This window comes from Mustela nigripes, chromosome 1 (assembly GCF_022355385.1).
Source record: "Mustela nigripes isolate SB6536 chromosome 1, MUSNIG.SB6536, whole genome shotgun sequence".
Taxonomy (NCBI): Eukaryota; Metazoa; Chordata; class Mammalia; order Carnivora; family Mustelidae; genus Mustela; species Mustela nigripes.
In genome coordinates this window covers 4,456,110-4,469,441 of record NC_081557.1, presented here as the reverse complement: position 1 = coordinate 4,469,441, position 13,332 = coordinate 4,456,110, and the positions used below count along the sequence as shown (strand labels likewise).

Sequence of the window (13,332 nt, the reverse complement as noted above, 5' to 3'; positions counted from 1 at the left end):
ACTGGAGTGACAGCACGTGCGTTTCCGCTGCGGTGAGGGGGGATGTGCCTGGGCCCAGGGTAGGTGGCCTCCAGCTGCCGTCACCCCTGCATCTTTCCAAAGTAGGGGAATGCAGGTTCCCGGGCAGCCTTGAACCGGTCGACCCTGCGTGGAGGCCCGGCCGTGTGTCGCTGATGCCGCAGGCGTGTGTCCACGCAGGTCAGGAGCGCGTTGTGATCGCGGACGACCTTCCGCACCCCTTCGGCCTGACGCAGTACAGCGATTACATCTACTGGACCGACTGGAACCTGCACAGCATCGAGAGGGCCGACAAGACCAGCGGCCGGAACCGCACCCTCATCCAGGGCCACCTGGACTTCGTGATGGACATCCTGGTGTTCCACTCCTCCCGCCAGGATGGCCTCAACGACTGCATGCACAACAACGGGCAGTGCGGGCAGCTGTGCCTCGCCGTCCCCGGCGGCCACCGCTGTGGCTGTGCCTCACACTACACCCTGGACCCCAGCAGCCGCAACTGCAGCCGTGAGTGCCTCGCTGGGCCCCCGCACCCCCACCCTGTGGTAGGTCAGGCTGGCTCTAGGGGTGGAGGCGCAAAGGAGCCTCTTCTCTGGAGGTACCTTGGCGTCCATGGATGGTTGAGTGGGCTGTGCACTGCATAAGCCGCGTGGTATCTGGAGGCCTAGGCCCAGTTCTGTGAGGGAGTGCTCTCCCCATTGACTGGATTTTATATCCAGAGATCCCTCTGTGGGCTGTCGCAGCTGAGGGCTTGGCCCGTGCACTCGTGTCTTGATGAGGCAACAGGTCCTCTGCTCAGCTGGGGCCTCCCTACTTTTGTGCTCTCTTTGGTCCTACAGTCCCTGTCCCCTGGGGGCCATCACCTTGAAGAGTCCAAGAAAGCTGCAGGTAACCCACTGGTGGGGATGCCTATGACTTGAGTCTCTGCCCTTGGGGCTGGCAGACCTGGGGCCATGATTTAGTTTCAAATCACCCAACTGTAATTCTCAGACAGTGGCTTGAACTGTCAGCCTCTTACACATGCTCGGCTGTGCCATTCCTGCACATAGTCTGTTTGACTCACTGGCACGCCCCTAAAGAGTCCCTTCCCGTGTCAAGGTCCCTGCGTACAGTTTCAGCGGTTCCCATGAGCACATGTAGGCACGAGGCAAATGATAGAGCTATCCAAGCATTAAGTACATTTATGGGGGGGGCGTTTGATATTTACTATCGTTATCTTTCTTCTCTCTCGAGTCTTGATCATTTAAAAATGCTCTCCATTTCAAAATAGCTCATGCATTTAGGAAATACTGCAACAGCAGAGACACACATAACATGGAAAGGAGAATTGCCATAGTCCGTCCCCCGCCCCCCGGAAGCCACTTTATGTCCTTCCAGTGCTCTCCCTGCGGCTTCTAGTAGGTGCATGTGCAAACGCGCCTCTCACGGGGAGCGGAGCGCCATCCCTCCCTGTCCCGTCTTCGGCTCCGGACGCTGACGTGCAGCCCCTGGTCTGTTCGCCCCGTTCTAGCGCCCACCACCTTCTTGCTGTTCAGCCAGAAATGTGCCATCAGCCGCATGATCCCCGACGACCAGCACAGCCCAGACCTCATCCTGCCCCTGCACGGGCTGAGGAACGTCAAGGCCATCGACTATGACCCCCTGGACAAGTTCATCTATTGGGTGGACGGACGCCAGAACATCAAGCGAGCCAAGGACGACGGGACCCAGGCAAGTGTACCTGTTGGGGGGACACGGGGGTCACTTCTGCAAGGAGCTCCCCAGGACCGTTTCCAGGCTGCCACACCATTTTGGTTAACAGAGGGGTGCCAAGAGAGCACAGCTTGTGCCAACAACCATCTGCGCTCTAATTATGTCATCCGGGGTATATCCTGAGCAGCGAGAAACCCTCCAATTATGATTATATGTAGAAATGGGATTTTTTTTTCTTTCCACAGGGATTTTGTGCCAGGGTGGTTGGTATTGGTTATTCTGGATTTATTCTTAGTTCATAGGACCCGTAGAGTCCGTTTCGCTGTAATGCAACGCGTGCGTTCCCAAACCTCACGACGCTGTGCAGAATCACACAGCAAAGCCACAGGGCTGTGGGAGAAGGGCGAGGTGCACGGCCCTCGAAGCTCTTGCCAGGGACAAGAGGATAGGGACCTCATAAGTACAGGTGCACCTTTTTGCCTACGTTAAATGATTCAAGGCACACCTCCTAATGACCTTGAAGACACCTGAAGTTGGCTAGGGACTTGGGGCCGGAGGGTTTGCATGGACCCACGGGAGGTGGCCCCTCCGAGATGGGGCAGGAAGTTGAACCACCAGCGTGCCCAGGCGTGGCTCACAGCCCATGGGGGGTGGAGGGCTCTGCTGGCGTGTGCTTGTGCTTGTGCATGCGGCTCGCTCGGGACCGCGGCCATCCTCGAGGTCACCCAGCGTTTTCTTACAGCTGAAATTGTGCTTTGGCAAATGTGAACTCTGTGCGAGGCTCAGACAGGCCCCGGTGAATCGCTAGATCAGAGCCCGCACGCATTTTCAAAGTACTTCTCGTAGCGGAACTGGTGGCTCTCGTGTTAGCTATCGGGGGCCTGTTCCATGAAGGACAGTCCCCCAGCGGCTTTGGGGCCCTCACAGGGTCTCCCTGTGCCCGGCGGCGCTGACCTTCTGCTGGGGTGGCGCTCATCGACATGCCCGGCTCATCCTGCCGGCATCCAGGAGCTGCCGGTCCCAGCGCTCCCTGTCTCTGCGGCGCAGTCAGGGCTGGACTTCCTGTCCTCACAGTGAAGTCTGGGTGCTGTTACAAGGTAACGCAGAGAAATGCTGCTGGTGGAAACTTCCAGACGATATCTGTCTCTGTGAAGGTCCCTTGGCTGTTCTCCGCCCTGACCTGGGTCCCAGCGCTGTGCGTCCGGGCTGGGCCTCACTCTGGACAGAGTGCCCCGTGGACAGCACGGTGCTGATGAACTGTCCCCCGCGTTCTGTGTCCCTGGTTGGTGATAAAAGTTGCAGCTGAGCCCGGGCAGCCGTGGTGTCACCTCTGCGGTTGGTGGAGCCTGGCAGAATGGTGGGAATGTGTCCCTTTCATCCGTCCCGTGCAGGTGACAGCCACAAGCAGTCCTTTGCAGGATGGGAAGTGTGAATTGATGGCCCGTGGCTTCCCTGCAGAGGAAGGTACTGGGCACAGATTGCCTTAACGTCGCATCAGGAGGTGTTCTCGCCTGGTGTCTGACAAAAGCAGTGAGGGACTTTGGAGGAAAAGTCCTTCAGGGACACCTTCTGGGTTTCTGCTTGATTTGGGTAACATCTGTTTCCCTCCCTGGAGTCTTGCCTGGCTTCACCCTTTGGTGGCTCTGATTCTTTGTCGGGGGCGCCCTTTGCCCCCAAGGATGATGTTTTATTTTATTTACGTATTTATTTTCAAAGATTTTTATTTATTTGAGAGAGAGGGTGTGTGAGAGCACAAGCAGGGGGAGGCGCAGAGGGAGAGAGAGAAGCAGGCTCCCCACTGGGCGGTGAGCCCAACAGGACATGGGGGCTTGGGGCTCGATCCCGGGACCCTGAGAGCATGACCTGAGCAAGCTGAAGGCAGACACTTAACGGACCGAGTTACCCAGGTGCGCCTCCCATCCCCCAAGGGTGATGTTTTAAATCATCTACTTGACTGAACTGTTTTCCTAGATATATGTAACATATATCTGGTGGTGCAGTAGGTTGAGCCTCTGCCTTCGGCTCAGGTCATGACCCCAGGGTCCTGGGATCGAGTCCTGCATCAGGCTCTCTGCTCGGCAGGGAGCCTGCTTCCCCCTCTGCCTGCTGCTGCCCCTGCTTGTATGCGAGCTCTCTCTTCTTTCTCTGGCAAACAAGTAAAATTTTAAAAAAATCTTTAATAAGTATACATAACATCAAATTTACCATTTTATTTTATTTTTTAAAGATTTCATTTATTTATTTGACAGAGAGATCACAAGTAGGCAGAGAGGCAGACAGAGAGAGAGGAGGAAGCAGGCTGCCTGCTGAGCAGAGAGGCCGATGTGGGGCTCGATCCCAGGACCCTGGGATCATGACCTGAGCTGAAAGCAGAGGCTCAGCACACTGAGAGCCACCCAGATGCCCCAAACTTACCATTTTAACCATTTTCAAGTATGCAGCTCAGCCTTTCGAAGGACACTCCCATTGTCATGCCACTGTCACCACTGACCGTCTCCAGAACTCTGTCACCTTCCCAAACTAAAAGTCTGTCTCCACTAAACACTTGCTCCCCCACCCCCTCTGCCAGCCCTTGGCAACCTCCCTTCTACTTCCTGTCTCTGTGAATTTGATTTCTCCAAGTACGTCATGCAGGCGGGATCCCGCAGTACTCGTCTCTTTGTGTCTGGCCTCTTCCACTCACCATAATGGCCTCAGGGTTCATCTGCATCATAGCAGGTGTCAGAATGTCCTTCCTCTTAAGGCGGAGGATACCCCACGGTGCAGACGACTGACGCTGGGTCTTCGGGCTGTCGTGACTGCCCTGCCGTGGACATTGCCACATGGCTAGGACATAGTCCTGGACATGCCCTGCTGTCCAGGGCTGGCGAGAGGGAGGGGTGTTGATTGTGGTGTCCCATAGGATTCTATTAAGGAATTTTGCATTTGTGTCAGTATCGTTACGGACACTAAAGCTGGAGTTCGGGTTTTCTAACGGGCTGGTCGTAACCGCCCATTGGCCAGAGGAGAGGTGTGGCTGCCCCACGCATTTCGCAGCTGGTTGTTCCCAGAACTCGTGCCCCAACAGCTGGTTTTACACCCGGCCTCGAAGATCCACCCTCCCTGGGGAACCTGATTCCTACTGGGGCCGACTGGAATCGTGCTGCACTCCCAGCCTGGCAGGTGCTCTGGGCTCTGGTCTTTGGCCAGAGTCTATGGGTTTGAGGAAAGGAATGTGACCAGTTGGAGCTGAGGCTTGGCTCCCGGAGCCCCCAGCTCTTGGGGATGTAGATGTTGGTACCTGTGGAGACACAGTCCTTTAAAGTGGTGCTTTGCATTCAGATGTGTCACACACTTCTAGCTGCCCAGTGTTTCTGGACCAGGGGCTGCTGTGGTGGGGGGAGGGTGGTGTTCCTTTCTAGCTGGGTTCCAGAGGCTGGGTGTGGCGAAGGGGCTTCCTTTCTGCCGCAGGCCCCATCTTGCACCCGGAGACTTCGTGCTGACTGCTAGCAGGAGATGGCAAAGTTTACAATGACCTCTTAGCCGAGCATCGTGCTAATGATGCCCTCTCAGAGGAAGTGACTTTTCATCCAAACCGTTGGTGGTAGCTCTGGGAAGCCCACTTGGCCCCAGGTCATATCACCTGAGAACCCGAACGTGGTCTTTCTGGGTAACCCAGGGGGCCCAGACCCCCCAGGAGTCAGGCTTCGGGCCGTAAGGGAGGTAAGGGTGACGTTGGGCTCTCCCCTCCTCCCGCAGCATTTCGTGAAACAGCGTTCTCTGCCGGTAGCTCCGTAAGCCAGAGCTCGACCCTGAGATGCCATGGGCAGAGTCAGGCAGAGCTCCGCAGAGGGCCTCCCGGGGCAGAGGCGCAGGGTGGCCACACTGCCGGGCTCCCCTTAGGGAAGAGGGCTGCGAGGGCTAGACTTCTGTTCTATGCACCTGTCGTCCTGGTGCCCTAAATTTGAAAAAAATAACAAGGTTGGAAAGTCTCCTTCCTAAAGCACGAGTCCAAGACACTAAAGCAAAGAGAGAGCAGATGTTTCGAGAAGGCAGCTGTGAGCCTGGGCTCATTGTGGAGCCACCAGGCGGCCCTTCTGTGGGGCAGGAACAGGACGCAGAGGGCCTGGGAGCTGACGGCCCACTGCGAATTTGTGGGTGGATGGGCTGGAGACCCGAGCTACTGGCCGAGAGCCCGGCCGCGAGCTGCTGCTTGCTCAGTTTCCCGCTCAAGTCGGCGTGCGGTGCGCGCTGACCCGACAAGAGGGGACCCCAGATTGGGTTGGAGTCCCACTTTGCAGTCTGCATGCAGGCACCGAGGCTTCCGCCCTCCGGCGATGTCCGTAGCCAAGGCTCGTCTCTCCCTTGTTACAGCCCTTCGTTTTGACCTCGCCGAGCCCGAGCCAGAACCCGGACAGGCAGCCCCACGACCTCAGCATCGACGTCTACAGCCGGATGCTCTTCTGGACGTGTGAGGCCACCAACACCATCAACGTCCACCGGCTGAATGGAGACGCCATGGGTGTGGTGCTCCGTGGGGACCGCGACAAGCCACGGGCCATCGTCGTCAACGCCGAGCGGGGGTGCGAGGCCGAGGGGCGGGCGGGCACCGCAATGTGGGGTTCTGCATCCCAGCGGGGAGACATGGGGAGGGTAGAAGTTTTGGTTCCTAGATTTTACACCGTCCCCCTCAAATCTGAACCCAAAACAAAAATCCCTTCCAGAGCATCCCAGCTGAGGGCTGTTCATTCACTTGCATATGTTCCATCACGGGGAGCTCACTCTCTCAACTCCACGGAGCTTCTTTCTTCCATGAAGGGGCAGGCAGACTCGGGAGGGTCCGAACGGGAATAACCGCGGTGGGGGGGCACTGAAAGCTGCGTGACTTAAAGCTCAGGAGTAAAGCTAGGCACGTGAAAGTCTGCGGGTGGGCGGCAGGTAGGTACTTCAGGTACCTACAGGGCTGCCACCAGGTGGTGCTCAGACTTGTGGAGGGACCGCTTGATGGGGCTCAGGCCTGGGGATGACCCGTGTGAACCCTGCCCGGTGGGCCGGGCAGACCCATAGTCGAAACCTGACCCCATCACTTGCTGTCGGTGGGACCCCAGGCAGGGGACGTCAGCTCAGGGCCTCGGTGTCTCCATCCGGGAATCCGAGGGTGGTGGTGATGTCAGCCCCTGCAGCACACGAGGGCGCAGGGGACCCACGCCTAGTTATTTCGGGGGGCTCTCTAGCAACCTAATGGGTCTCCCTTGAGGCTGGCCTCCGTAGAGGCAGGGACTTCTCAGCCAGAGCGCGTGCTAGTCCTCAAGGCCGTCACAGCAAGTGACTTTCAGCAGGGGGTTACAGGAACAGATGCTGGTCTTTCACCGTGCCAGGGGCCAGAAGTCTGAAGTCAGCTGGGCTTTCCCTCGCAGGAGGCTCTGCGGGGACCCTTCCTTGTCTCTCTTCCAGCTTCGGGGTTGGGGGGGCTCCAGGTGTCGACCAGGTGGCCTCACCTTGATTCTTAATGGCATCTACAAAGACTCATTTTCTAATTAAGGTCCCGTTCTGAGCTCTGGGTAGATAGGACTTCTTGGGGGACACCATTCAGTCCTGCACAGCCTTGGGGGCCAGCCCTGCCAGGTCCAGGGCTGGCCTGTGTGGTGCTTGGCGTGCTCGATCCTGGCTGCGGAGGTGGCGGGTCGCAACCCCCGTCCTTCACCCGCACCCCGCACCCCGCACCCCCCACAGGTACCTGTACTTCACCAACATGCAGGACCGCGCGGCCAAGATCGAGCGAGCGGCCTTGGATGGCACCGAGCGTGAGGTCCTGTTCACCACGGGCCTCATCCGGCCCGTGGCCCTCGTGGTGGACAACAGGCTCGGCAAGCTCTTCTGGGTGGACGCGGACCTGAAGCGCATCGAGAGCTGTGACCTGTCAGGTATGTGCCCGGGGGCCGCCCGGGGCTTGGGTCCCTCAGCAACCCCTAGGTCTGACCTTCCCGGGACAGCCCGCCCGCCCCCCTCATCATCCGTCATGGGGTACCAGCGCCGCGCTCGTCAGGGCTCCGTTTCGGGTGGGCCTCGTGCTGGGGCTTGGTGTCTACCACAGACGGTCCTGGCCGAGTGTTCCAGACGTAGGTCCTGAACGATCCCCACCTGCTAAGGCAGAAGAGGAGTCTCAGAGAGGGTGGGTGGCCTGCTCAGGGTCCCCCAGTGCAGGCAGGACCTGGAGTCGGACCCCTCCGCCTCTGCACCGCACTTACAGCCACCCCCGAGGCGCTTATCTTCCAAGCGAGGCTGCTTCCAGGGAAGCTGCATGAGCTCCCTGCCCCGGGCCAGAGCAGCGACTCCCCCCGGGGTTTCTGGCAGCCGTCTGTTCGGAGCCATGCCTGGACTGAGCTCTGGGGGTCGGTCCTTGTCCCACTCGCAGGGGCCAACCGCCTGACCCTGGAGGACGCCAACATCGTGCAGCCGGCAGGCCTGACCGTGCTGGGCAGACACCTCTACTGGATCGACCGGCAGCAGCAGATGATTGAGCGTGTGGAGAAGACCACCGGCGACAAGCGGACGCGGGTCCAGGGCCGCGTCGCCCACCTGACTGGCATCCACGCCGTGGAGGAGATCAGCCTGGAGGAGTTCTGTACGTGTTGGGGGGTGGGGGGGTGTTGTGGGCAGGAGCCTGCCGGGAGGGTGGGCATCGGTGCCGAGCTCTGAACCGACCCCTCGGAGCGAGTAGGAGACTGGCCGGGGTGAGGGGCTGCGGGACGCGCCGTTGGCCAGGGTCGCTCTTGGGCCCTCCATCCGCCGCCCCTCTGTCCGACGCCGACCCCCTCTACTACCAGCTGGACAACCTGCTCTGCTTTTCGGGGGTCCTGTGGTGAGAGTCACCCACCTTTGAACTAGTGCCCCCTTTGAAGAATTCCCACTTAACTGATCAGTAGCCTTACTGCCATCTGCGAAGCCCCTTTGTCGTGTTCGGTGACCAGACCACAAGCATGACGGCTCGTCACCGCCACCGTGCAGGCGAGCAGGCTGGGAGGCAGAATTTAGGATTCTACCTGCAACAGTCCGGGCTGTGCCCAAAGGCTGGGAGGGAGGGACCCCTCCCCTGGGGACCTCTTGTTCCTCCACCCCCTCCGTATATGGCTAGAGATGGGTATAGGAGCTTGTGTGTGTGTGTGTGTGTGTCTGTCTGTCTGTCTGTCTGCCCAGTCTGTATTCAGTAACTAGACCACGGCTGCCGGCTGGATGCTTGCTGCTGGGACAGAGCGGTGAGCAGGGCCGTCACTGTCCCTGTCCTGTCCAGCTACCTTTAAGCTGCCCATCTTCCGGGCCCTGGGGGCCGCCCCGCCTCCCCCACGGCCCCTCACCCTCCCGCTGGCTCACGTCTCCCTGGAGTCCCCGTCTCGGATTGCCTTTCCTGTCCTGCTCGGAGGGACTCCTGCTAATTCCTTGGCTCCCTCTTGACTCAGGTGTCCTGCTCTTAGTGGATAAGCTTCTCTCTTGAACTGGGGACGTCACCCCGATGAACTGAACGGTGGCTTCTGTGTTGACTGCTGGGTGGCTGGTTTCTGGCCTGGTGGGTTCTTGTCCGGGTCCGGGATAGTGAAGTTGCCGGGTAAGCGGCTTCCAAGTCACTTGGGTGCCTTTTGGACGGGGGTCTGAGGGCCCGAGTTTCCATTCTCAGCCAAGCCACAGATTCCTGGGCATCACAGCCTAGAGAACTGCTGGCCTGTGGTCAGCATGGTGAACTTTGAGCCCACGAGTGTCCAGTCCTGCGGGTGTTGGCACGAAGCCCAGCACGCCGAAGGGCAGATCCTTGGACCTGAGGGTTTAACAAACCGGGCTGAGGCTGGAAACGGGGGCGTCCCTGTGAGTGCAAACGTGCAATGTCTGGGGTGACACGGAGGGGCTCCTCGTTTGGGGGAGAGTGGGAGCTCCTTGAGTGAGCTCTCCCATGTTGATTTGGGATGTGGGGCACCCAACCTACTTACTCTGGAAATTCTGCAGCTCAGCTCTAAACCACAGGTGGCGCTCTCCGGCCCCTGGGCCCCATCTGGGATTTTGTAAATAAAGTTTTATTGGCACACAGCCACGCCCGTTTTCTGTGCCATACACAGCCCCCTTTGTGTGACAGCTGAAACTTGTGAGTTCCCTGGGCATTCACTGTCCTGCCCTTTATCCCTGCGTGGGTCAGCTTCCTGGGGCTGCCGTACCAAATCGCCCCCAAGTGACCCAATGCAATGGCAGCGTGTTCTCCTACAGGCTGGAGGCCAGATGTTTGAGGTCAAGGGGGCAGTGGGGCCTGCATCCCTTCTGGGGGCTGTGGGTGGGGACGGCTCTTTGCCCCTTCTGGTCTGTGGTGGTGGCCGGTGTTCCTCGTGTCCCCCGGGCTCCAGTCTCCGCCTCTCTCATCGCACAGACTTTGCCCCTGTGTCTGCATCTCTGCCTCCCCTGGAGTCTCTTACAGGGACACGTGTCATTGGATTTATGGCTCCCTCAAAATCCAGAATGATCTCCCCAGATCCTTAACTTGATTACATCTGTGAAGACCCTTTTCCCCAATAAAGTCCCATTCACAGATTCTAGGCATTAGGACGTGGGTGTGTGGGGGCCTCTGCCCAATCCGCTACACTGTGAGAGATTGGCAGTGTAAGCTGCCCTGGGAACTAAGTGGGGCGATGTGTAGCCCACAGGAACACCCATTCTTGTGAGTTCTGGCCTCGCCTTGGTTACCAGCACCCTCCAGGCTGCAGTCCTGAGGTGAGAGCCAGAGCCCGACCCGCTCCCTCTTTGTGTCTCCACAGCGGCCCACCCGTGCGCCCGGGACAACGGCGGCTGCTCCCACATCTGCATTGCCAAGGGCGACGGGACCCCACGGTGCTCCTGCCCAGTCCACCTTGTGCTCCTGCAGAACCTGCTGACCTGTGGCGGTAGGTGTGACTTCAACGGTTACTACTGGGACCCTGGGTTCCCCGCCTGCCAGGTCCCCGCTTCACAGCCTTTTAAAATCACAGTCACTGTGGCATCCAGCCTCCAGAGCCAACTGTTCCTCCTCTTCCAATGTATGCATTTGGGGCTGCGAATTTCCCTCACAGTACTGCTTTTGCTGCATCCTACAAATTTTGATAAGTTCTATTTTCTTTCTTTAGTTTCAGTTGTTTTAGAAGTTCTCCTAAGATCTTCTCTTTGGCTCCTGAGTTATTTAGAAGTGTGTTGTTTTAATATCAAAATAACTGGGGATTTCCTAGCTCTCTGTCTGTGACTTGTTTCTAGTTTAAAGATCTGTTTAGTTTTATTTGAGAGAGAGAGAGTGCGAGTCGGGGGAGACAGAGAGGGAGAGAAAGAATCTCAAGCAGACTCCCTCCTGAGTGCAGAGCCTGATGCAGGGCTGGATCTCAAGACTCTGAGATCGTGACCTGAGCCCAAAGCATGAGTTGAGTGCTTAACCAGCTGAGCCACCCAGGAGCCCCAGATTTCTCCTTCAATTCCACTGTGGTCAGAGAACATACTTTGTCTGACTGCTGTCGAGCTTTGTTCAGGTGTATATGATGACCCAGCATGTGGTCTTTCTTGGTGAGTGTTCCGTGTCCGCTTGAGGAGGACAGGTCATCTGCTCGTGTCGGGGGAAGTCCGTTAGAGCCAATGGATGGGTAGTGGTGTTCAGGCCGCCTGCGAGCTCTGCTTGCCTGTTTCTCTTTGTAATTTGGTCTGTTCTCCCTCCTCCCACCCTGGACCCTCTTTTTCCCCTAAAGCTGAGCGGGGAGTGGTCAAGAATGTAAGGAAGCTTAGGGTCAGGCGCACCTGGCGCAGACCCCGGCTCTGCCACTTCCCAGCTGAGCCGTCCTGGCCTGATCACCTGCCCTCTCTGAGCCCTCGCTTTCTCTTCCCTGGAAAAGAGAGGTCGAGAGCACCTGCCTTGGAGCTGTGTGGTGTTCGGTAACGAGCACTTAGCATGGTCCCCAGCACGTGGCCCACACGAGTGCCAGCTTGCTCTTGGTGGTGGGCACTGGGCGGTCCCAGTGAAAGATGACCGTTGTTACCCTTCCTGCGATGAAGCCCACATCCCAGGGCTTCCTCTCTCCTGCCCCCAGAACTCAGGCTGGTTTTAATTCCGTCCCTTTTCTGCTTATCCTCACCCCTGAGGGCTCCCACACTGTGTCCTACACACAGAAGATGCCCGTTCTCAGCTCGCCTTGCCCCTGGAGCTCAGGGGGTAGGACCCCAGGGCCTGTCCTTCTGGAACTTTCTCCTGCCTTGTCTTACACTGTGAACCTCAGAGATCTTTGCCTAGAGCAGAGGGGACACTTTGTGTCTGTCCCTGATGGGGGCCACCTTGACCCTCCTGAGCTTCTTTATGGCTTTTTTCCAAGTTCCAGCGTCAGGGCTCACATGGTTTTGTGGTCTGAGTGGCTCTGACCCCCGCAGATGTCCGGGCTGCTCTGGGAAAGAGGGGACTGCCCAGAGTGCTCAGCTGTCCCTTGGAGCCCAACCCTGGGCTTCTACTTGAACGAGGTGCCCCTTCGGCCCCTCTCCCAGCCCTCGGTTTGGTCCTTCAGACTTGTGGATGCCTGGCTGCTTCTCTGGGGGGAGCACAGAAGCATAAGAGCTTGGAGGGGTTCTCGGGGGTGACAAGGGCCCTTGTGCCTCCCGAGGTGGCAGGAGCCGGACGGCAGAAGGGGCAGCCAGCCACGTGCTTCAGCTTTCTCGGGCGCTGCCACTAAAGCCGGTTGCGCCCTTCCTGATCCAGAGGCAGCCACACACGGCCACGCTCGCCTTGCCATCCTGTGAGGGACGTGGGACGCAGCGTGGCTGCTTCTGTTTTGGGATGAGGAAACGGAGGCTCTGCGAGGTTGAGGCGCTCGTCTGGTTGTACAGATTTGCCGAAGGGCACCGAGGTTCACCCCCAGCCCTGTCCTACTCCCCGCCTGTCCCGTCCTGCTCCCCAGCTGCGTCCTGGCCGGTACCTGGCCTGTGCTGAGGAAGGTGGATGTGAGGAATGGTCACCCGGGAGGAGGTGGCCCGGCCCCAGGGCTCCTGTCTCCTGCCCACCCAGTCCCCCACTTTTGAGGGACTCCCTCCACTGGGAGCCTAACTCCTCCCCCGTGCACCCTCCTCCCATGGCCTCCTCGCTCTCCTGCCTCTCCTTAGCCTGCTCCGCACCCCCAGCTGTATCCGGGGGTGTGCTGACCACCCGTAGAGCCCCAGCCCACGGCTCCAGCTGCTCCAGACCTGTGACAGGTGCAGGTCCCGAGCACCTGCTTTCTGACCCCCCATCTCCTGGGGGCTGTGTGCGTTGTGTGTGTGTGTATGTGGCCAGGCGGACATGTGTACAGACTCTACACTAGACGGACAGCCCAGCTGGGGACCCCAGGCAGGCAAAGGCAGGGCCCCAGTTGGGGCTCCAGTGGGCATCCCCAGAGACCTGGCCCAGTGCCTGAGGTGCGTGTGACGAGGAGAGCCACAGGAAGGTGGGTCTGCCCTGGCTTCTCAGTGGTCAGAGTGGAGTTTCTAGCTAAGAGCATTTTCTGCTCACCTTGGTGTTCACCTGCTGCTTAAAGCTCAGGTTTCCATTCAGCACCCTTTCCCTACAGTTACAAAAAGCAACAAAGGGGATTCGTGTCTCCCTTCAGCAAACGTTTATGACCCCCACCTTCATCT

The 13,332-nt window shown here is 58.6% G+C and overlaps 1 protein-coding gene across 1 annotated transcript in view; it reads left to right on the top strand.

Moving 5' to 3' along the window:
- The window catches only part of LRP5 (LDL receptor related protein 5), a gene marked incomplete at its 3' end in the record, with an annotated part of 100,113 nt that overhangs the window by 72,012 nt on the left and 14,769 nt on the right, over window positions 1–13,332 (top strand). The window contains exons 12-18 of the mRNA XM_059386908.1: window positions 199–522; window positions 1,526–1,725; window positions 6,061–6,269; window positions 7,420–7,610; window positions 8,102–8,311; window positions 10,479–10,604; window positions 11,508–11,610. Of these exons, the coding sequence (XP_059242891.1) occupies window positions 199–522; window positions 1,526–1,725; window positions 6,061–6,269; window positions 7,420–7,610; window positions 8,102–8,311; window positions 10,479–10,604; window positions 11,508–11,610 (1,363 nt within the window). The remainder of the gene's footprint in view (window positions 1–198; window positions 523–1,525; window positions 1,726–6,060; window positions 6,270–7,419; window positions 7,611–8,101; window positions 8,312–10,478; window positions 10,605–11,507; window positions 11,611–13,332) is intronic.